The 24,364-nt window shown below is 47.2% G+C and overlaps 1 protein-coding gene across 1 annotated transcript; it reads left to right on the top strand.

Moving 5' to 3' along the window:
* The first annotated feature begins 10,228 nt into the window (after positions 1 to 10,228).
* LOC123057575 (putative E3 ubiquitin-protein ligase SINA-like 9) lies at positions 10,229 to 11,675 on the top strand. The gene is made up of 2 exons (XM_044480518.1): positions 10,229 to 10,664; positions 10,746 to 11,675. The coding sequence occupies exons 1-2, from the start codon at positions 10,365 to 10,367 to the stop codon at positions 11,505 to 11,507; spliced, it is 1,062 nt and encodes a 353-aa protein (XP_044336453.1). The 5' UTR covers positions 10,229 to 10,364; the 3' UTR covers positions 11,508 to 11,675.
* The last annotated feature ends 12,689 nt before the right edge of the window (positions 11,676 to 24,364 follow it).

The raw sequence follows: 24,364 nt of genomic DNA on the forward strand, positions 1-24,364 counted from the left end.
TACCCGAAAACGGAAAGACGCAGGGCAATAATTTGAGGCCGTGCATCCCCTTGGATGCTTTTCTTTCTTGTTTTTTTACTTTTGACTGTTGTTCAAAGAGCCGAGGCCTATACATTTTAATGATCTCCCTTTTATTTGTTGTTGCTTTAGCAAATTGACAATGTGGGATTTGATCTTACAAATTGGGCCGTTAGTCATCCAACATGTGGTTGGTGATACAAAATCAAGTCAGGTTTTTCATTACAAAACCACAAATCAGTTATTTGTTCATCAAACATTCACGGTCGGTAAATTGTTCGCATTATTCGTACATGTACACATGAAAATTTGATTCTTTCAAGTTTTTCCAAAGAATTTTAAATTGTTTTTATCCAGCAACATGAACCTAGCGACAGTTTTGTCTTCTCCAAATCCCCACAACCTTTGCCTGGTCAATAGTGACAAGCAAAGTTTGTGCGAGAGAGGTGTATACGGGGTCTTTGGTATTTTTTATTTTTATTTTTAGGAAAGGCCATCATGGCTAGATTTATTCAAGGGACATTTACATCTCTGCCCCTAACTCGAACCCACTACTCAGTTTTGCCCCTAGTTTTCGGGTATGCTCAGTTTTGTCCCTCTGCCGTCAATGCCACTTATAGAAATGCCCCTCCGCTCCGTTTCCGTCCAGTCAAGGCTGTTTGACCGCTAACTTGCCGTCAGTTTGACATATTTGCCCTTCTTTCTTACATGTGGCCCCTCTCTTACCTCTTCGCTTCACTCTCTCTCTGTTCTCTTTCTCTCGCTCGACCCTAACCCTAGCTCTGTCTTCCCCAAATCGCCCCCTCACCTGAACCCTAGCGGCTTCGATCCCCACCATGGAAAACTCCGGATCAATGGCGGGCACGGTGGAGATTCGGTCGACCTGACTCTTTATGCGAGCTGTGCTGCGATTCGGAGCCAACCGCTGCGGATGGAGGTCGATGGTGGTTGCGGCGCCGGCGGCGGCCATGAAGGGAGCACAAATCCGAAGGGGTAAGTGCAGTACTTTCAGATCTGAAGCCTGCTATACGTATTGTAGTTCGTTTTGATTCCTAGTGTTCATCTGCGTTCGTAGTGCTCATTTGGTTCGATTTTTTTTCTGTTTTTCATTGTCATTCGTAGGGTGGACTATATATGTTTGGATTGTAGAATGGAAACAACTCTTCTAGTTCCTGCTGGTACAAAAGCAGGGAACACAGGATTTTCATTTCCTTTGGTAGTGGAGAGCACACTGAAGTTTGTGCAGTTTAGATCTCATATCTGTGCTAAATACCCGTGGGGAATACATGATGCAGTTGAATTCAGGTACTGGGATATTGATAGTTCAGTTTGGGTCCCAGTCCAATGTGATGCTGAGTTAGAAAAGATGTTTAGAAATCATGCTCATTTCCCAGTCAAATTGGAAATCAATGTCATACAAAGAAAAAGAGGATTGACAGACAGCAGTGGAAGAAAATCACAATCTACTAGTTCTAGAGGTAGGAGCAGAATATCCAAGGGGAGAAAAACAAGTGTTAGCAGTCAGAAGAGAGCTTCAGATGCAGGAGAGAGCTCTATGCAGGTTCCAGGAACACCATCAGAGCAAGTGCCTATTTATGCAGGTCCTACTCAGAGCAGAGATTCTGTTGATCCAAATATTGAGGAGGGACTTCCTGATGATTGGCCTACAGATGATGAGGATGAAAGGCTTTTCCCTCAGTTTGTTACAAAACAAAAGGCCAAGAAGACAGATGATGATGGGGATGAAGATTATATTCCACCACCAGAAGGAATGTTTGATGAGCCAGGTGAAGATGAGTTGGAGGAGGACCAGGACATGGGATATAGTGAGGATGATGATGATGGAAGGCCAGATGTGCAGTACAACAGAGATGATCCTTCTTTAAAAGAAGGAACTATATTTTCTAGTGCTTTAGACTGTAGGAATGCACTAGCTACATTTTCAATTAAAACTCAGAGTGAGTATGTAGTAGACAAGAGTGATCCTACCAGGTTGACTGTTCATTGTGCTTATAAGAGGTGTAGATGGAGGATGCATGCCTCCTTAATGAGAAATAGCTCATTGTTTCAGGTACAAACAGTAGGTGCATATGTAGTTACATTGCAAATATTTTCCAGTTATTTGTTGCAGCAAGTATGTCTGACATGTAATTGAACTTTCAATATTGCAGGTCAAAGTGAACCAGTCTGCACATACTTGTCCAAGTGTAAGCAGAAGGCAAAGACTAAAGTCAGCTAAGTGCAGATGGGTTGCTGATGCAGTGAAGCATTGGGTTTTAGAGGATTCAGAGGTTGGAGTTACAGAGTTGAAAAAGAACCTGAAGAAAAAATATGGCCTGCAAGTCCCATACATGAGAGTGTTCTATGGAAAGCAGATGGCACTGGACAACATTTATGGTAAGTGGACTGACTCATTTCAATTGTTGTACACTTACAAGGCAGAAGTTGAGAAAGCATCTCCTGGAAGTGTAGTTAACATTGACAAGCACACTGTAGAGTACAAAATAGCTGGAAAAACTAGACAGAAAGAGTGCTTTAGAAGAGTGTTTGTTTCTTTCAAAGCATGCTGGCAAGGTTTTTTAGATGGATGTAGGCCCTATCTTGCAGTAGATGGCACAACACTGAATGGCAGATATAAAGGCCAACTTGTGAGTGCATGTGCAGTGGATGCTTGCAACTGGATCTTCCCAGTAGCAATTGGAGTTGTTGAGTCTGAAAATACAGATAGTTGGACATGGTTTTTCCAGAATTTAAAAGAACTAATAGGACATCCACCAGGTCTTGTCATCCACACAGATGCATGCAAAGGACTAGAGACTGCTGTTGAAGATGTATTCACTGGAGTTGAGCACAGGGAATGCATGAGGCATTTGGCAGCTAATTTTTCCAAAAAATTTAGAGGAAAGTTTTTTGATGATAATTTGTGGCCTTGTTCATTGACATATAGCATGAAAAAACACAATTATCATCTTAGACAGCTACACAGCAAACCTGGTGTGAAAGAGTACCTAGAAGAGCATCATAGCAAACTATGGGCCAGGGCCTTGTTCAATGAAATATGCAAAGTTGATTATGTCAATAACAATTTAGCTGAGTCATTCAATTCCAAAATTAAGAAGTGGAAGGGGATACACATTGTGGACTTGCTTGACAAAATTAGGCAGTTCATAATGGAAAAGTTTGACTTGAGACAGCAGATTGCAGCTGGGACATACAATGGGCACATCATAATCCCAAAAATCATGATTATGCTTCATGCAAAATCAAAAGACCTTGATATGTCCATAGTGAAAAGAAGCACATTAGAGGCAGAGATTACTGCAATTGACAAGGAAAAAAGAGAGTGGAGATATCCTGTTAATTTGCAAACACATACTTGTAGTTGTAGAAAGTGGCAAATAACAGGACAACCATGCATACATGCATTGTACTTTATCACTTCAATGAGAGGTCCAGTTAGTGAGATTGATCAGTATGTTCATGAGTATTTCTCTGTGGCAAAATTCAAGGCTACTTATGCTGATAATCTGCCACTTCTGGAGGGCAAGCAACAATGGGATGTTGTAGACCCAGGATTTAAACTGAGTGCTCCATTGCAAAATAGGCCACCTGGTAGACCTAGGAAGACAAGAATTAGGGCTAAATCAGAGGGAAAAGGACTTGGAGGAAGAAAGAATAAGTGTTCAAGATGTGGGAAGCTTGGGCACAAAGGCAGCCACTGCAAAGAGTCCATTGACCCTGCATTTGGAGAGGAAGAACATTGGGGTGCTGATAATGCCAATGATGAACCTCTGGCTACTATGGCAGATGCTGCTACTGATGATGTAAATGCAGATGCTGCTACTGATGATGCTACTAATGAAACTATGGCAGATGCTGCTACTGATGATGCAAATGCAGATGCAAGTGATGAAGATGCTGCAAATGCAAATGCAACTGCTGGAGATGATGTAAGTGAAAAAATGGCAGGTGCTGGAGATGCTGCTAATGCAAATGCAACTTCTACGGATGCAACAACAGTCAGTAGTGCAGTCAGGTACTTTTTTGGTTTATTTTTGAAGTTATTTCCTAAATTCTTCAATGTTTGCTAACTGGCCTCTCCCATTTATTTGTGACTTTGCAGCCCAAGAAAGAACTACAAAAGACCAGCTGAGAGGGGACAATCACCACATAAGAAGAAGTTCAAAATTGCAGAAGAGGACATTATAGGTTCTGTCACTGGAAGCAATAATCCTACCAGTTCTTCTACTCCAAACAAGGCTGTGAGCAAAACTGTGAGCACCAGGAGGAGTTCTAGGCTCTCTTCAAACCCAGCTTGCAATACTAGGAGCAAGAAGAACAAGTAGATGTGGTAGTACTTGTAATGCTGTGAAAATTTGTTGTGGGTGTACTAGATTTGAAGTTTGTTGTGACACAATGCTGTGAACTCTTTTATGTCTCAGTGTGATCATGTCCTATGTTTAGGCCAATTCCAAGTGTGCCCATTTAACTGTCATTTTTGTCACATTACTACTGCACTGTCACATTAGTACATTGCTACAAAATGGAACACAATATACTCAAAATAGCAAACTCATTTCCAGTTAAAACTTGTCACATTACACCAGATGAAACTCATTTCCAATGTGCTTTGGAACAAATACAACTAATTAAGATAGCTCACACAACAATACATTACATTTCATTACATACCATAATCCAGCTAGTATGGATTCTTAAACCACTCAGAAAAAACTGATGCCAAAATGCTAATGCAAATTACTATGAGAAATCCCCATGTTTGCATAAGTTCATTTCTCTTCTTGATCTTCAACTTGAGTTTCTTGTTCTTCTCTATTAAGTACATCAACCTCCTCTCCAAATGATGGGACTTTAGCCAGCTTTTCTCCAATCCAGCATGAAGTTCCTCAAATGCACGAGCAACACAATCTGTGGGAGGGGGATCAATCCAAACTACCCAGTCACATTCATCAGGGAGCTACAGAATTAATCTTACATTAAACAACAAAAAATTGGCAAATAATGTCAGCAAAATGAGAGGACAGACAGAGTGGGAATGAGAGTTAATCTTACATCTAGGGGGCAGCCTAAGAATCTTCTTCCCGTGCTTGCACCTCCCCAGGCGACGCGACGAGCGGGGATGAGACCGTGCCCTGCGCACCGCCGCGTCGTGCTCATCTCCAGTCCAGAGAATGACGGATGGGGGAGGTAGAACTCGGATTGAAACTGAACAATCCCAACACCATCGACCTAAACACAGGAAATCCCCAATCTGATGAACCCTAATTGGGACAGAAATACCCCAGATCGATCCACCGATGAGCCACACTTACCTCGCAAGTCACCGACGAGCTCGACGTGGACATGTCGCCGCCCTCCAAATCGACCCACCGTCGGCCTCTGAATCCTGCTGCGGTCGCTCTCTCCCCTCTCCAAATCGAGCCGTCGAGAGGTTGAAGAAGAACAGAGAGAGAGTGAAGCGAAGAGGTAAGAGAGGGGCCACATGTAAGAAAGAAGGGCAAATATGTCAAACTAACGGCAAGTTAGCGGTCAAACAGCCTTGACTGGACGGAAACGGAGCGGAGGGGCATTTCTATAAGTGGCACTGACGGCAGAGGGGCAAAACTGAGCATACCCGAAAACTAGGGGCAAAACTGAGTAGTGGGTTCGAGTTAGGGGCAGAACTGGAATTGGCCCTTTATTGAAGCTCAAATAGGGTTACATCGTCGTTCGTGAGCACACTGATAACAAAATCAGGGGGGCTAGTCTAACCAAGTAGAAGAATTCTTATTCCCTCAAAAAAAAGTAGAAGAGTTCTTATATTGCAATAAACTATGGTTTGCTAGTACATAAACCGCTTCATTAGTTGCGCAAAACTGATACTCAAATATTTACGAGGATTATGGTAGAGCAAAGAGATACACCGCTTGGTGGTTGCGTGAACCACCAGAAAGTGACGTGACAGATGTGGTAACTGGTAAGCAATCCAAACTAATTTAATAAAAAAATAGATGAATAAAACACATTGTGTACCCTCGCAAAAATATATATTTACAATGATAGATAAAATTTCATGCCATCAAGCACACGATGTAAAAAAAAGGAGCCTCCTGATCGGCGATCTAACGTCCTCCATCGACCCTACCCACCATGCCGCGCTTGCTGCCACCAGCGGCGCTACCTAGACGAGAGGGTGTAGCCGTGTAGTATGCACGTGAAGGATGGGGTCCGGATGAGGCACTGTAGTCTGCATAATCTCTCTTCTCTTCTCTGTCTTTTCAAACTTTGCATCCCTCTTTCTTGATTTCTTTCTAGCGGTAGCTGCAAAGCTTTTTGGCTTTGGCGACTCCTGTTCCACGCGTGTCGCTCTGCTGCTCCATCTCCATGGGAATGGCAACACTAGTGGGCGGTGGCTGGTCGCTTCGGTTGTGACAATGCAAGAGTAGTCATAAAAAAAAACTACTTTCTCTGTAAAGAAATATAAGAGCGTGATCTGAACGCTCTTATATTCCTTTACGGAGGGAGTAGATTTGTTCATTGTCACACCAGAAGACACCTGCAAATTTTTAGTGGAAAAACTTAAGCATTTTGATCCGTGAAAAAATCAAATCAAATGTTACACTTATTTTTGTTTTTTCACCGACAAAGCACTGCTATTCCGTTTCGCATGAAAATTCTCCAGCACCCTCGTTAGACTAACACGAACATAAAAAAAAATCTGATTTTTTAAAAATTTATTTAGTATTTTTATAATATTCATTGTTCATCCAGAAGCATATGCACCACACAGTAAAAAAAAACGGCCCTTACACTAAACTCTTTTATCGCGGGACAGGTCCGTTATTTATTCAACTGATGATACGACTCTCGAGACTACTAGGGATTAGCTTAGACTAGTGTTATGCATATGACAATAGCCTATATTACTATATCCAAGTCAGGGATACGACTCGAGTGTTGTGGACATGGGAGTCGCTCGAGCTCAAATGAGCCTCAGTGAATTGTAAAATCGAAAGAAAAGAAAAGTACTCTCTTCAATCCGTATTAATTGTTCTTGATTTAGTACTAGTACAAGACAATTAATCTGGATCGAACCATGTTTTTTTTTTTGCATTGAGGATCGAACCATGTTAATTGTTGTTGATTTTAGTACAATGGATCAGATGGAGTAATAAAAAAATTTGGATTCCTTTATTGGTAACAAACATTGTTTGATGTTCTGTGTACGTGCGGATTTCATGAATAAAAAACAGTTGTAATGTTCTTGGCGAGAAAAGCAAAGTCAATGATAAAAACCTACTTTTAAGGCATTTTGAAGCACTGGTTTTCTTAATTTTTCCGCCCAGAGCATTGGATTTTTTTTCACCGAGGGCTGCTACACATACGATGATTTTTGTACGATTTAAGTAGGACACAAAATGGCATCCCTCGAGCACATGTGTTGTGTGGGCTGGAGCCATCGATCGGAGGGTGGTGCCATGAAAATCGTAGTTCCGTACCAGATATACACCGGAGCCGGAGGCATGCATGAGCGGATATTTGATGTTCCCACGATCTTTTTTTTAGGAAAGGCCATCATGGCTAGCTTCATTTATTCAGATCAAAATTACATCGTTCACAAGGCTGTTTTTTTTAGGGGAATTCACAAGGCTGTTGATGATACATGCAGGTGGTTCGTCAGTCCAACTATCTGACACTTTATTACAAAAACTAAACTTAGCTAGCTCATGAGGTGCGGTATTTGCCGCACGAAAACAATGCTTGAAGGTGACCCTCCAAATTGATGTTCCCACGATCTTCATTCGTCTACAGCCACTAATTCACTTACGTGTGTTTCGACGATCTTCTGGCCGAGCATGCGGTACGTGCATGCGCGCATCTTAATTTTGCTACACGGGCTGTACGCCTACGTAGCCGCTGCTGCACGCAGCACCGGACCCGGACAAGGGGCTCAGTGGCTCACGCTGCATGCACCCTCCCTTCTCTCTTTCGGCCTTTATCTCTTGTCGCGAGGTCAACTCTGGTGACGCCGTCCCTGGGCGCATCTCCTGAGTTTGAGATTGTACAAGTTTCAGGTTGAAACCTTCAATAAGTTTTCAGAAAGTTCACTCTTCAAATTTTAAAAGTTGCTAAAAGAGGGGGGAAATCAAATCAACGCATTGAAAGTTCACCTTTGTTGGGAAGTGCCCGCCAGCTTCTTAACTGGCGGGTGACCGCCGGTTAGCACACACTTAAAATTTAATTTGGCGATCGTTGATGTGCAATGCGAAAGTTTTATTATTTCAGGTTTACCATCGCCCCCCCCCCCCCCCCCAACAAAAGGTTGGATGGTACAGGTTTCTCAACTACTCCCTCATAGTAAAAAGGGAGATCACGAAAAAAAACAGGTTCAAATTGTTGAGACGATTTCAACTCCAAGAATACAAGCTTTCCACCAATTTCAAGGGTCACTAGCCAACATTTTAAAGCAAAGAGAAAACCAAGAACCAAGCCCACCCTTGCCTATTTCGGGACGTGCTACAAAACATCGAGCATCGTGAATATGTGCAGAGGGAACGGGGGGCACGTGGTACGCTATAAATTAGCCTACCTTAGCGATCACCTTGCAAATACAAACTTTAAATTATCTATATTTCAAAATTGTAATTTGATCTGGTTAGCACGAAAGAGAAAGTTTCAAAAATTGCGGAAAAAAACGCAATAGGAGTTTCGTTTTGCTGACAATATTCTGCTTGGAAACTTAAAATACATTGAAGTAATTAAAATGGGCAAATTGTCATGTTGGGTACATCATCAACAAAAAATTACTAGTTGAATGTTCTGAAGCGTGCCTTGCCACCACATGATCCATTTCCTACCATTTCACCGTTGGGTTTTATCCGTGTGGTGTTGATAGGATTAGCACATTGTGCATATCAACACGTTTTTATCTAGAATCTATATACGACACAATGTGTAATTTCAGACCGACTGAATCACAAGTAATGACTCACTCGCAAAGAGTCATTGACTTTCCACTAAAGTTGGGAAGGAGATTGAAATTGAGAAAAAACATGAAGTGTCGTGGTAGGACAAAAATCGACGTCGACAATAGAATTTTGAATTATACACGAGTTCGCTCAACGACGAGTAATTTCTTGCCAATTGAATCAAGAGTAACGGCTCACGCGCCAAAGAGTGATTAACTTTCCTCTAAACATAGGAAGGGGGCTGAAACCAGAAGAAAAAAACGTGGTGCTTCGTGCTAGGTCAATCTATCGACCACGGCATTTGATTTTCAAACTATACATGAGTTTGCTCTGCGACGAGCCATTTCTTGCCAATTGAATCAAGAGTAACGGCTCACGTGCCAAAGAGTCATTAACTTTCCTCCAAACTTAGGAAGGGGGCTGAAATCGGAAGAAGAAAAACGTGATGCTTCGGGGTAGGTCAATCTGTCGACCGCGGCATTAGATTTTCAAACTATACACTAGTTTGTTGTGCGACCAGCCATTTCTTGCCAATTGAATCACGAGTAACGGCTCACGCGCAAAGAGTCATTAACTCCCCCATAAAGTTAGGAAGGGGGTGGAAATCAAAGGAAAAAATGGTGTGTCGAGGAAGGTTAAACCATCGACCGTGGCATTACATTTCAAAAGTATACACAAGTCTGCCCCACAACAAGTGATTTCTTGCCGACGAACCACGTGTAATGGCTGGCTCATGTGCAAAGAATCATTTACTTCCCTCCAGAGATGGGAACGGGCGTCAAAACTAGAAATGTGGCGGATGGGGGTAGGTAATAAAATCGACTACGACATTCGATTTTCAAATTGTACACGAATTCGCTCCGCGTTCGTCTTACAAACCCGGACGGAGGGAGTAGCAACACGTGGGTTGTGCCGCGTTTCGTCCAGCTAAGCGATTGATGACTATCTAAACTTAGGGGTTATCACAGCTCCCCTTCCGTTATAGAACCCGTTTCTTGCCGTTTGATCGGACGTCGTATGCTCGACGGTCATATCTTAATGGGCGCCTTATATTTTGGAGTCATGCTATGCACACGATAAAATCAGGACGATTCACGGAAGATGGTTAAATCAGGCCGTACATGCGTATGAGTGAAAGAACCCATGACGCTGGATTTACATATCGTGCACACGTCGAGCAGCTTCGTATATTTTGGGAAGGAGGGAGTACTGTACAAGTATAGTACTAGCAAGACGGGCAGCAGAGGCACGGTGCAGTCTCTCGTAGCGGAAGCCGTTCCACTGTACTCCACTGCGTGCCCGTCCGTGCAAACCGGTGGGATCTTGTTGGGGGCGTGAGCTCGGTCGCAGGGGGTAGTTAGTTGGATCGAGGGAGACATGGCCGGGCAGGACAAGAGGTGTTTGCCCTTGATGCCGGCGTGCAACGGCGAGCACGGCGGCAAGAAGGCGCGGCACCAGGCCCTGGTGCCCGTGGTGAAGCAGGAGCCGCGGCAGGAGGCGGAGGAGGAGGAGTGGGAGGAGGGGGAGCTGACGTCCCATGGCGGCAGCCCGGGAGCGGCGGAGGCCCTGGTGGGGGCGGCGCCCGCGCCCGCGCCGCCGCAGATCGACGTGAGGATGGACATGGCGCTGCTCCACTGCCAGGCCTGCTTCCTCCCCCTCAAGCCCCGCGTGTTCAAGGTACGCCATGGCATGCATATATAGATTTGTTTCCAGATTATTACTACAACACATGAACAATCTTGCCGTTGCCGATCGCAGTGCGAGGCCGGGCACGTGGTGTGCGGCTACTGCCGCGGCGCGCACGGCGAGGCCTGCGGCCGCGCCGACACGCACTGCCCCGAGCTGGACGCCGTGGTGGGCGGCACCAAGGTGCCGTGCGCGTACCGGGACTTCGGCTGCGACCGGTTCCTCGTGTACCACGGCGCCGCGGAGCACAAGCGCGCGTGCCCGTGGATGCCCTGCTCCTGCCCGCAGCCCGGCTGCGCCTTCCTCGGCCCCCCGGCGGCGCTCCTCGACCACTGCTCCGCCGAGCACTCCCGGCCCATCATCCAGGTGCGCTACGGCCGGCCCTGGACGCTCAGCCTGCCGCTGGCGCAGCGCTGGCACGTGGTGGTCGGGCAGGAGGACCGGAGCGTCTTCCTCGTCTCCCTGGCCGACCTGGGCGTGGCGGCCACCGCGGTGTCGCTGCTCTGCGTCAGGTCCGACGGCGCCGTCGCGCTGCCCGCGGCGCCCCACTTCTGGTGCAAGCTCTCGGTGGAGCACCCGCGCGGCGACAAGGACGAGATGATCATGATGGCTTCGGCCGTGAGCAGCAGCCCCCTGTCCGCCGGCCTGCCGGTGCCCGGCCAGGGGATGTTCTTGGCGGTGCCGCACTTGTTGATGTCCGGCGACGTGCTTGCCATCAGCGTCCGCATTGATCAGCTCCAGCCTCCTCCTCCTGCCTCCACTGCTGTCGCGGGCGGGGCACCAGCGCCAGCAGCACCAGCCCATGCTAGGACAACAACCAGGAGGCTCCAATGACCACTCTGCTCTTCTTCTTGATGATGTTGTGTATGTTTTGGATTTAAATGGCATGTTAGCAGTACGTATGCGTTTGTGTAGGCCGCTAGGGCATGTTTGGCCTGTGTCCAAAACCAATCATGTCAATTTTTAAAAATTCAAAACCAGAAAAGTTTTTTTTTCTCGAATACGCACAAGCATGCGTATCATATATTCATAGAAGAAGAGCCTAGACGGCTGATACAACGCCTTTCGGCAATGTGCCACCCCGAGAGGTTAACACCCACAACCACCATGACAACATCAGCAACTAACACCCTTGCCCAAACTCAAGCCAAACAATGGCGAAAAGTACGGACACAGAGCACACAGGTCGCGTCCCCCGGTATCAAACACCTCATAGCACGACAAAACACCTAACCAAACTAGATCAACGCACTCTCCACCGATGGTGCCTAGAAGATCGGCCAGTGGACAGCGGGAGCTAGTCTGACTCGAAGAAGACGTCGCCGATGAGGCGTCGATGATGGAGTACATAGCGCCTCGGATGCTCATGTCCACAACAACATCCCGCACATGACAACCCTGCACCCCAAGCCACACCGCCGAGGCGAGCGAGGCAACCCACCAGCCGCGTCCCCGGATGACACCCCAAGCACCTAGGCAGCGTCTCCAAGAAGGGGACGGCGCCGATACGCCGCCGCTGCCTGGCCCGGTGAACCGAGCCTAGAGTTTCCTCCGGTGTCAGTAGAGCGGATGGGCATGGCCATGACAACGCCTCCAGGGAGGAGACGGCGCCCACGAGCGTCGCCGTTGCCCGCAGTCGTAGCCGCGCCGGATTTCTCCTTGGCCACGCCCATCATCTCCGGAGCTCAGCAGACTGGAAGTGGGAGGCAAAGCTGTCACCTTGGGCCATCACCGTGGAGAGGGGAGCCGAATGCCGCCGTGCCACCATCCGCAGACCACCACGCCGCCTAGTAGGCGTGTCCACCGCAGCCCCTGGTCGAGGGAGACCAGCGCCTGCCTCCACCCGCCACATCCCCGCCGCCCTCACGACCAGGGACATCAGCGCCTCCGCTGGGACGCCGCCGCACATCCGCCGCAACTCCCGACCAGCCACCACGACGCGCCTCCGCTCCGGGGAGAAGAGAGCGAATCCGCCTCAGCTTGGGGCAGCAGCCCCAGCGTACCAGCACTGGACCACCCGCCGACGGCAGCCCCGGCGGTGCCCGCGCAGCCCAGGTGGCCAGATCTGGCCGAGCCAGACCGAGCCAGCCCGGCGGCCGCGCGCAGCCTCCACGCCTCGGCCAGGCGCCAGCGGGAGCAGCAGGCCGCGCCGCTCGCCCCCGCGCCGCCCACCATCGCGCCGTCACGCCCCGCCGCCAGCGCGCCGCCACCGCTCGATGCAGACGCCCGCGCCTGCCGACACCGCATGTGGGGAGGAGATGCCCCGCCGCCGCCGACGCCGACCGGGCTTTGCCCGGCGGCGGCGAGGAGAGGGCAGGGGAAGGGAGAGCTCGCTTGGCGGCGCTGGGGTTTGCCCTCCCGGTCGTCGCGCGGGAGCGGCGCGGGAGGGGAGCCTGCTAGTCCGATGTGGCAGTTGTGTCACTTATAGCAGTAATAATTTTTCAGTCTAACTTATTTGGATGGTTGCAAAACATTATTTCATTTTGCTAGTCAAAATTGACCAATCATGGGCAAGCAATACATCAACTAAAGTACCAATCCCTTCTTTTTATTTCTGGACTTGTTGCTGAGGATTGTAATTCCGTGAACTTGGAATAAAACACCCTATTTCCATTGCAAAAGAATAAAAAAAAATCATGGGCAATGAGTATTTGGTAGGTGCTGTTTACACTGGGTAGTTTTGTAAGTTGCCAGATTGCCACTTGACAGCCTGACTGAGAACTGGAGAACTCATTGGAGATATGCTTAATCTTGGATACCTTCTGGGCGACTTGAGCTTCAGACGTCGCCTTCTCCCTGACGTTTAGCTTACTCGTAGGGTAAAAATGGATGACTGACCCGTGGATACATAATGTGATATGCAATAGCTACCATCTTCCTGGAGGTCAAGCTGATGAGCAGACTCAAATACGTACTAGGAGTCAACGCTTTTGCGTATGTATGTAAGAGCAACTCCAATGGGGCGATCCAAACAGATGACACATTTGTCTGTTTGGGTCGGCCGCTCGCCCGGCGTCCGCCCAGTTTTGCATTTGGGTCGGCAATGCGCCCAACGCGCCGATTCATTTCATGTCCGCATTCAACTTTTGAATTAAAAAAGACCCGCGGCCGATCATGCCAGCGGCCATGTCTCATGTCGGCACCATGCCAGCACCGGCATACAATGCCGGCATCAGAAAATACCACAGTTCCTGCTGGCGCACTCGCTCGCCAGCCGGGCGGCACACATGCCAGCACGCAAAAAATGGTGGGACTTGGAGTTCGACCACGCCACCGCCGCTCCCGTGGTCATGCCCGCACACCTGCCGGCATACAAAAAGATGGCCCTCGATGCCATAGATCAGTCGTCCTGGAACTTGAGCATGTCGGCCTGCATCTTCTCGAACCATGGCCTTTTCCTTGACGACAAGGCATTGAGATCCACCTTCATGATCTTCACCCCGGCCATCATGCTTGCAAGAGCCACTTCTTTCGCCTTTGTCTTGGCGTTGGCGGCCTCAATCTCTAGCATCTTCGCTTGCATGTCGGCCTCGAGTTCGAACATCTTGGCTTGCTTCTCGACGTCAAGGTCAAGCCTCCTTCTTTGGATCTCCATGAAAGCGCTCATTTGCTCTTCTTTGAAACGCCGGCGCTCCTCCTCCCTTGAGTCCTGCTTATTCATCATGCCGTCCACGCTTGCGATCAAGACGTTGGTGGCCGCATCTCGCTTGTCCTCCTTCTTGGAGTTGGTATTCCCCCGCGGCCGTGTCGGCTCGCCCTCCCCAACATCCTTCACGGCGCCCTTCCCCCCACGTGCCTTGAGCGCGGCATATTGTGCCTTGAACTTCTCTTCGTCCTTGATGACACGATAGCAATAGGAGAGGTTGAAGCACTTGCCATTGTGTTGAACCTTGAATGCCTCCAAAGCTTGAAATGTCTACAAAATTTTTCCATGCAAGCATATGGGCAAGTGATAGCAAATGAAGACGTAAACAAATGATCTTGATGGCACAAAAGAGGCCGACTTGCTTGCTATCATACCATGTCTTGCATGCCGATGCCGCTCACGGGGCGGGCCTTGACGCTCTCAAGGGTTGCACAAAACTTGTTGCACTCTTGTTGAATTACCCTCCACCGCTTGGAAATGGAGACCCACCCGCGCGTGCTCACAAATTGGTAGGGTGGAAACTTCTTGCGCTCATGAAACTCGTGGTGCACACGAGTCCAAAAGGTTGAATGCTTTTGCTCGGCGCCCGTCTTTGGGTCTAGTCCAATGTCTCGCCAACACTTGCATAGAAGCTTGTCCTCGGCAGCTGTGTACGCCTTCGTGCATTTGCTCTTGCGCTTCGGCTTCGGCCCGGCGGCTTGGTTGGCGAGCTCGTCCTCGAACAAAGGCTCCACTTCGATGTTGCACTCGTCCTCTTCCTCTAGCCCATAGTCGTCCGAGAACTCATGGTCGAGGGGGAAGCCGTCCAGGTCGATGCCGACCTGATCACGCATGAATGCCGCCTGATAGGGATCATAGCCAGCGGCCGGCGTGAACGCCCCGCGGCCGTCCTGGCTTTGTGTCTCCACAAGATCGTAGCCAGCGCCCGGCGCACCATCCTCGAAGATGAGGTGTTGCATGTAGTCCTCATCGACGGCGGACGGCATTTCCTCGAACAGGTTGCGGGCGTCCGGGAGACCGTCGGCCGGCGTCTGTCGCGCGCGTTTCCTCGCGCCGCCGGACGATGAGCCACCGACCACCGGGGTGGCGTTGAGGTCGATGGGCGCGGGCGCGGGTGTGGAAGGCGCGACCACGCTCATGTCGGGTGAGCACTCCCCGGAGAGGCGGGAGGCCTGCGGGTAGACGTGGCAGCCGGGGACCGGGTTGCAAGCCGATGCGCGGGGTAAGTCGGGCATCACCATCCGAGGAAATGCTGACGAGCCGGTGCTGGCCGCGGTGACGGCGGCTTGGACGAGGTGGTGCTGGCTAGGGTTTACCCCAAGCATGTAAAGCGCATCCCTCGTTACAGCGGTGACGCGGGCGTTGGTGAACTCCTACTGCGCGGCGGCGGCGGCCTGCGCAGCGGCCTCATCCCTCGCGTCCGCGGCGTGCCTCAGGCCCTTCCTCTTGGCCGACTCCCTTGCCCGCTGTTTGGGCGTCAGCGCCTTTTTCGGCTTGGTCGTCGCGGCGGTCTTGCGCGGGGCACGAGGCTTACCTTTCCCGGAGGGGCGCCGGCGCCGGACGAGGCGAGGGAGGCGAGGCCGGCGGCGGCGTCGAGGTCGAGGTCGATGGAGTCCTCCATCGCTGGTTTGGGGGCGGGGGGCGCGCGCTGGCGGGAGCGTTTTTGGGAAAATGGGGGGGGGATGGTTGTGGCTGGCACCGACAGGCGGGCCCGGGGACAGGAGTAGGCACGCGCACACATCCGTCTTGTGTCCGCGCCGATGCAAATCCGGCTCAAAACTAGGCCTGGAATGGGTCACCCGTGGACGAAAAAGGGACGCGCATCCGTTTGGGTCAGCGCGGTTCCGCGCCGACCCAAACGGACCACTGGTAGAAAAAGGGCCTGTAGTCCCGGTTCGTAAGGGCCTTTTGTCCCGGTTCTGGAACCGGGACTAAAGGGTCGGTACTAATACCTCCCCCCTTTAGTCCCGGTTCAAACCAGAACCGGGACAGATGGGCATCCACGTGGCCGCTGCCAGTAGCCCAGGCAGGGGGGCTTTTGGTCCCGGTTGATGACATAAACCGGGACCAAAAGGCTTCCACACGTCGGCAGCTGGCAGGAGCTGAGGTTTTTCTTTTGTTTTAAAAAAAAGTGGTTGTTTTAGGGGTTTAGGGGGTTATTTTTAGGTTGTTATTAGCTAGCTAATAGAGAGAAGTGTCCTCTCTTATATCTTCATCCTTGGTTTACCAACGCTAGCTACTGCTATGTTCATTTCACCCGCAGATATATAATAACTCATGCATGCTCGCATCATACATCATCATATATAATAACAAGTCCTACTAATCAAGCATCATCATACAACTTCTACTCGTTATTAATAATAAGTCATACGATCATCATCCTCATAGTCATCGAACCCAACCCTACATAATTGTTCTTAGCACATGATCATCAGTATCAGGTAGGACCTAAACACACTTAAGGTAAAATAGCATAAAACAATATAGACCCTGACTCTCCATTATGAAGAATGGAGATCATCCTGTCTCCAATTATTGCGCCTCACTTCCTTTTGCTTCCAAGAAGCTCCTTACGACTGTCCATACATTTTTTCCATCCTTTGATTTTCATGTCTCCACTTCTTTTAGAAATCTCGTATGGACAGTTGAGATTCGTAGGATGACCTGGATATATGCTCAAAACACGAAGGCTGCCGCCATTCTGATACATCAAATGAGGCACACAATCCTTTGGGATTCTCTGTTAAAAAACATAGTAATAACTTCGTAGTTAGCAATGATGTACTAGTTTTAGAAGTATGCAAAAAGATGCACGGATGTCGTAATAGTAAAAAATCTTACCAGGGTATCTCCATAGTAGTTACCGTAGTTCAACACGTGCACTAGTGGCACGTATTGACCATAATGTTGAGGAGTTCGATTATAGATATTGTAATTCTCAAGATCATTACAAAATCCAACCAGATGAGTTTTCTCCTTGTAAGTTAACTCAGAGCCATCGGTGTAGTAAGTTCTATCTACCATCTTCTGCACATTCTTTGATACTTCAAAATAAGCTGTCAATGGAAATAAGTTGTCAACTATTTTGAAATGAACAATATAAATTAGTTAATAATTAATTATATTTGAGAAACTCACATAGCGGTAGAACTGGAAGCGTATCAACAAGGACCCAAATGTCCATATTGTCTTGCTCGATTTCAGGATCACCAAGATCCATGGTGACAAGCATACCCTCATCAAAACCATACAATTTGCAAAATGCTTCCCAATTTTTGCAACCAAAATGGGTTACGCTCTCAGCATTATACAACTTTACTTCAAAATCCACATTATGATGGGTCCTTAGGTGAATTTTCTTCGTTTTAAAATTTTCATGGTCTTCAAAATCCATCCTCTCCAAGACATAACGTCTTGCATGGCATGGGATAAACTATACTCGAATTGTAAAAGATAAAAATTACACGTTGAAATAGTTGAAGTCATGCTTAATTATGAAAAAAATACTTGTCGTCGTTGCGTACCGTTTCAACTTCGAAGATCTCCTCGAGCTTAATGCTGAAGCGCCGACCATCGTCCAGGTGAGGCCTGTCGCACTGACCTCGATCATCGTGGCACCAGTCGCACTCCCCTGGGAGACTTCCGTCGTCCGATGATGACATTTCCTATACGTTCATAATTCAAAGACTAAATTAGATCATTATTATTCAACTAATCATATGCATATGCCTTGCATAGTGCTCTCCAATTTGAGCATTCAATAAGAAAAATCAAATCGCAAAATAAAGTAGTATTCAAATTAGGATGCATTCAATTATAAGAAAAACTACATCATCTCCATGTGTCCGTACATTGAATATTATCACTAATACACGTCGAATACTATCATACATATTGCCAGTACAGCTAGAACCATAGCGCCCGACGGGTATCGGCGCGGGCGGTGGACACCCAAAGGGAAGGAAACATCACATGATCATAGCTCCAGTGAGATCCCTAAAGAACCTGCCAGGTATTCTCGAACCTGCCCTCCAACGCAATCATGTAGCGACGGACGTGCTGGTCCTCCTCGCTGACACGGTGACGTACCACCTCCGCGGTGTCCGGAAGCCTCGGCACCGTCACTGGCCCACGCGACCGCCACCAAACAAGGATCGGGTCAACGACGGGCTGGCTCCTCACCAAGCTACGCCCCCCGGAAGGTAGCGCCTCCCAATACCACCCCGGCTAAAAATAAACTAGTTCTATTAATTTTCTTGCTAAAAATAAACTACTTCTATAGTAAAATAAACCAGTTTTATTAAATCAACTAGTTCAACTACTAAGCACTTTCTATAAATAGAATAATGTAGTACTTACTAAAAATAAACAAGTTTACCTAGTTCTAACTAATTCCATTAAACACTTTCTAAGTAGTACTAATTACTAAAAGTTATCGGGGAGGGGGGGGGTATATCGACAACGACATACCCGATAACAAAAATAAGAAGAGGAAGAAGAAGAAAAAAAGAGGAGAAGAAGAAAAAAAGAGGAGAAGAAGAAGGAATAATAGAGGACCTCTATTCCTTCTTCTTCTCCTCTTTTTTTTCTTCTTTTTCATCTTCTTATTTATTTCTCTTGTTATTCCTCTCCTCTTCTTCTTATTCTTCTTCTTCTTCTTCTCCTTCTTCCTCTTCTTATTTTCCTTTTTTCTCTCCTTCTTTTTCTTCTAAATATGAACATATACGTAAATTGACAAAGATAATTCTATGAACAAAAGAATCATAAAAAATCTATGAACAAAATTACAACAGAAAAAAATCATAAAAAAATCTATGAACAGAATTAGAACAGAAAAAAATCATAAAAAATCTATGAACAAAATAAAAATTCTATGAACAAAATTACAACAAAAAAAATTCATAAAAATTCTATGAAAAAATTGACATAATCTTTGCATATATATGAACACACAAACTTTTGCATATGCAACAATAATATCACCAAAAAAATGTATGAACAGTAAAAATTCTAACTTTTGCATCTAAACTATACATCTAAATTAACTACAACAATTCAATTAACTATACATCTAAACTACGCATCTAAATTAACTACAACAACTCAATTAACTCTACATCCTAAATTACGCATCTAAATTGCCTCCTCATCTAAATTAGGAAATTACGCAACGGGCCGGGGCGGCGATCGACGAGGAGGCTGGCAGGACACGGGGGCGACGGTGAGGGGCGCGGCGACGGCGACGGTGAGAGGCGCGGAGACGGCGACGATGAGGGGGCGCGGTGCGACGTGCGATGAGGAGGCAGGGGGCGGCGACAGCGACGGTGAGGGGCACGGCGTCGGCGGCGAGGAGGCAGGGGGCACGGGGCGGCGACGGCGTCTGCAGCCGCGCGGGACGGCATCGGAGGCAGGGGCGACGGCGAGGCGCAGCCTGGCGGCGTTGTCGGGCGGGGAAGAACGAACTGAATGAAAAATTTCACAAGTGCTACTTATATAGACGAAGCATTGGTCCCGGTTCGTGACAGAAACCCGGACGAATGCCCCCTTTAGTTCCGGTTGGTGCCACCAACCGGGACCAAAGGCCACTTTTCGGCATGTGGTCCCGGTTGGTGGCACCAACCGGGACTAAAGGGGGCATTCGTCCCGGTTTCTGTCACAAACCGGGACCAATTCCCTTGCGCTGGCGCGGTGGTGGGAGTTTAGTCCCACCTTGCTAGTTGAGAGTGACCAACACCTGTTTATAAGCTCCGCTGCCTCTTCCCTCCCGAACTCCTCTGAAATGCAGGCTTATGGGCCTAATTGGACACTGCAATGCCTGTGGGCCTGCTGGGCCTGCTGCGGGCCTGAATCCTGGCCCATGGTTGGGTTTCTAGTCCTATTCAGGCCGTGCTGGCCCAGTAGGTGGCATTTTTTTTCTTTTTTTCTATTTATTTTTTCGTTTCTACTTAGAACTAAATACTTATAGTTTTTTATTGATTTCTTTTTTCTTTTAGGTGACAAAAATTATAAACTTTCTGTTAGTGCCATTAGCTTTAAAATTTGAATAGTTTAAATTTGAATTTTTAAAAATTTGTGTGAATAACTAGTTTATGAATCACTAGTTTACTAAGTTTGTGTGAAAACACTTTGTAGAATAGTTAAAATTGATTTTTGAGTCAATCTTTTTCCTCCTATTTAATAGTAGGTGACACTTTTTTTGGTTTTTTGTTGTGTAGTGTTTCTTTTTTATTTTAGGTCACAAAAATTATAAACTTTCTGTTAGTGCCATTAGTTTTAAAATTTGAATAGTTTAAATTCGAATTTTTTAAAATTTGTGTGAATCACTAGTTTATGAATAACTTTACTCAATTTGGTAATTTTAGTTAGTCATAACAAATATTATAGGCATTTTTTTCTTTTTTGCTATTTATTTTTTCATTTCTACTTAGAACTAAATACTTATAGTTTTTTAGTGATTTCTTTTTTCTTTTAGGTCACAAAAAATAAAAACTTCTCTATTAGTGAACATAGATGCACTTATAGAGAAAATTAAACATAAATTCATAATTAATTTCTATTTATGAATTTAGATCCAATTTCCTCTATAGGTGCATCTATTTTCACTTTGAGAGGAGCTCAACAACGCAGAGAGGGACGGGCTTACAAAAAGGTATGGGCGCCCATTCGGTTAGCGAGGTGGGACTAAACTCTGGGCAAACCCTTTAGTCCCGGTTCGTGGCATGAACTGGGACTAAAGGGGAGCCTTTGGTCCCGGTTCAAGCCACCAACCGGGACCAATGGTGGTCGGCCAGAAGCCAGGCCCATTGGTCCCGGTTCGTCCCACCAACCGGGACCAAAAGGTCCAGACGAACCGGGACCAATGGCCCACGTGGCCCGGCCGGCCCTCTGGGCTTACGAACCGGGACTAATGGGCTGACCCGGCCTGGACCAAAGCCCTGTTTTCTACTAGTGGACGCGGGCGGACGAAATGGGTCGCCCCATTAGAGTTGCTCTAAGCATATCATTTTGCAGTAGCAAAATAACATTCATATGTAAACTCCCACCTGTTTGATTCAAGGGACATGAGTTATTTACAAAGTTTGTATGCACAGCGTTATCATACGAATTTGTAAACCAGAAAAGCTATTTAACAGAAAAATTATATGAATAAGCATATCATTTGGCCAGTCCTGCGATGGCACGTTTGGTCTCAAAATTTGCAGTAAACATTTGATTCAAGCGACACGAGTTATTTACAAAGTTTCGACCCAATGTACAACTATGTACTGTTTTCCATGTAAAGAAAGTGGACGAGGCGTTTTTGCTCCTGGGCTCAGATGAGCCCGGGAGTGAATTGTAAATTCATTAAAAAAATAAAAAAAATTCCTCATGTTTTTGTAATGAAAGGTGCTTGAGTGCATGATGTTCCTGTCAAATATCAGATTCAAGATCTAAATAGCTCTTAGCAAAAAAGACAAATTTCGGGTCCGTGAAAAAGTTTACTGTTTTGAACCTGATTTTGTTCTTATTTTCGCCGAGAGCTACTTAGATGTTCGAATGCTCTGAAACTTGGCACAGCCATCATGCACTCAAGCATGTAGTATTAGATTCTACATGCAACATTCTAATCTAATCAAATCAAACAAGGATTCCCCAAAATCTTTAAAATAGCATATATTATATGGATAGAAAGAAGGGGATCAGAGGAGAGTATCTTCTAGGGTGAATTGGTGAAGGAATGCACGGACCAAATCGTCAGATCTGAAGGATTTGAAAGAGGGGATTGAGAGGGGGGAGGAGAGGGAGAGGAGAGGGCCGCCGCCGCGTACAAATCTGTTTTTGTAACTGGTGCAATGGGGTGGGTGGGGGAGGAGAGGGCCGCCGCTGCTGGATAAGTCACAGTGTAGCGCCCGAGCGCTAGGCGCTGCACATTACATGTGTGGCACCTAGCTCTGAGGCGCTGCACTGCTGGGTGCGGGCTCAGGGGCTGCCACGGCGGATAGAGGTGCAACGCTCCAGAGCTAGGCGCTGAACCGTAGAGTGTGATGCCGGGGGCCACACAAAAAGGTCAACCACGTGAAATAGTTTCACGTGCAATTCATTATACGATTTGATTTCGTTTCGAGGTCAAAATTGTCAAATTTGCCATAAAGATGTAATTTCCCTTACGAAGTCATGCATTGTCATTCCGTCAGTGCAAGGGACGCACGCCACAATCTTACACATACCAGTGACCACTGTCAATCAATCAAGCAGTCGAGCAGGCATTAACTCAGCCGCCACTGGTAGAAAAAGAGGCTTCCGTCCAGCCCCATTAGTCGCGAAACTGTAGGAACCGCGACTAATGAAGTCTTTAGTCGCGGTTCGGCAGATGAACCGCGACCAAATGCCTGGGCCCAGGGCGCTCGCGGGCTTTAGTCGCGGTTGGCCAGGCCAACCGGGACTAAAGGTGCCCAAAGGCCTTTAGTCGCGGTTGGCCAGGCCAACCGCGACTAAAGCTCCTCCCTTTTAGTCCCGGTTTGTGGCACGAACCGGAACTAATGGGGTTGAGACCTTTAGTCCCGGTTCGTGCCACGAACCGGTACTAAAGGTCCCATTTTCAAACTCTAACCCCCCCCTCGGATCGCCTTTTCAGTTTTAAAAAAAATAAAAGAAAATAATGGAAATGTCAAAAAAATAAAAGAAAATAAGTTTCTCATGTGATATGTGGTCTAGTTGTTGGGAAAATTTGCAAATGTGAATTTTGACTTTATTTGCAAAATCTCTCTGAAATTTGTAAAAATGGGCATAACTTTTGCATACTAACTCGGATGAAAAAGTTTTTTATATGAAAAATCATCTACTCGAAAAGTTACATCCAAATTACGGGGCTTGTAAGATCTAGAGTGGAAAAAATTGAAAAATATTCAAACAGTGGGCAAACTATGGTCAAACAATGGTCAAACTAATTATTCTAGAATATTAGTGTTACTAAATAATTATTTTAATTATTTCAATTTTGGTCAAATCTGGTCAAACTGTGGTCAACTGTGGTCAAACTGTGGTCAAACAATGGTCAAACTAATTATTCAAGAAATATTAGTGTTACTAAATAATTATTGTTTTTTAAAACAATAGTTTCAAACTCAAACAGTGAAATGTGTCACTTCATGCTCAAGCAAAATTCCTGAAGGTTAATAGGATTGACATCTTATTATTGTCAGGAAAACAACAAGTGCAGACTTGGAGCGTGGGAGAATAGAACCCGGAAGTTAAGCGTGCTTGGGCTGGAGTAGTGAGAGGGATGGGTGACCGGTTGGGAAGTTAGATGATTTGGAATGATGAGGGGTGATAAAAGAATAAATTGAGAAGTGATGAGGGGTGGTGATTAGAGACTAGAGGTTAAAATAATTCAGAAATTTGAAAAAAAAAATTCAATTTTTTTTTCAAAAACCTGTGGCGGCCTTTAGTCGCGGTTAGCCACAAGAACCGCGACTAAAGGTCGTCCGCCCCGACGGCCACCTGGCGCCCACGTGGACGGGCCTTTAGTCGCGGTTCTTAAGCAACCGCGACTAAAGGGGGTGGGGGATTTAGTCGCGCCCGTTCGGTCGCGGTTGCGCAACCGCGACTAATGGCAGTTGCGAACCGCGACCAAAGGCCCTTTTTCCACCAGTGCGCTTATTTTACAGCGCTCATTTCCCCCAGGGCAGGTTCTTTGCTCTTCCACAGCTCGTTAATTTGGGCAGGAAAGAAGATTAGGATCTCAACCCAAAGATTATCTTCTTTTTCAGTGTGTATCCTCCTCCATCCCGCGGTTGCGTCTGTTTCAGTGGTTCACGAGGATGCGGCAGGTTGCCGCTTGCTGTGATGGAAAGGACAGGGGTCCGCCGGCTACGGTGGACAAACTAGTTGTGCACGAAGCAACCGAAGCCGGAGGAGGAGGAAGTGGCTGCTCCGGCTCGGTCGTCGTGCCGGCGGCAGGCGCCTGGCGAGCCGTAAAGATGGATATGCGCGTGCTTCAGTGCCCCCTCTGCACCCTCCCGCTGAAGCCGCCAGTCGTCCAGGTTTCTTTCTAATACTACTA

Source organism: Triticum aestivum, chromosome 3A (genome assembly GCF_018294505.1).
Source record: "Triticum aestivum cultivar Chinese Spring chromosome 3A, IWGSC CS RefSeq v2.1, whole genome shotgun sequence".
Classification (NCBI taxonomy): domain Eukaryota; kingdom Viridiplantae; phylum Streptophyta; class Magnoliopsida; order Poales; family Poaceae; genus Triticum; species Triticum aestivum.

Bases quoted from the DNA above. Each gene is read 5' to 3' on its own strand.
- LOC123057575 (XM_044480518.1), top strand. From the start codon at position 10,365: ATGGCCGGGCAGGACAAGAGGTGTTTGCCCTTGATGCCGGCGTGCAAC. The intron at 10,665-10,745 runs GTACGCCATGGC...TGCCGATCGCAG, and splicing joins TCAAGCCCCGCGTGTTCAAG to TGCGAGGCCGGGCACGTGGT.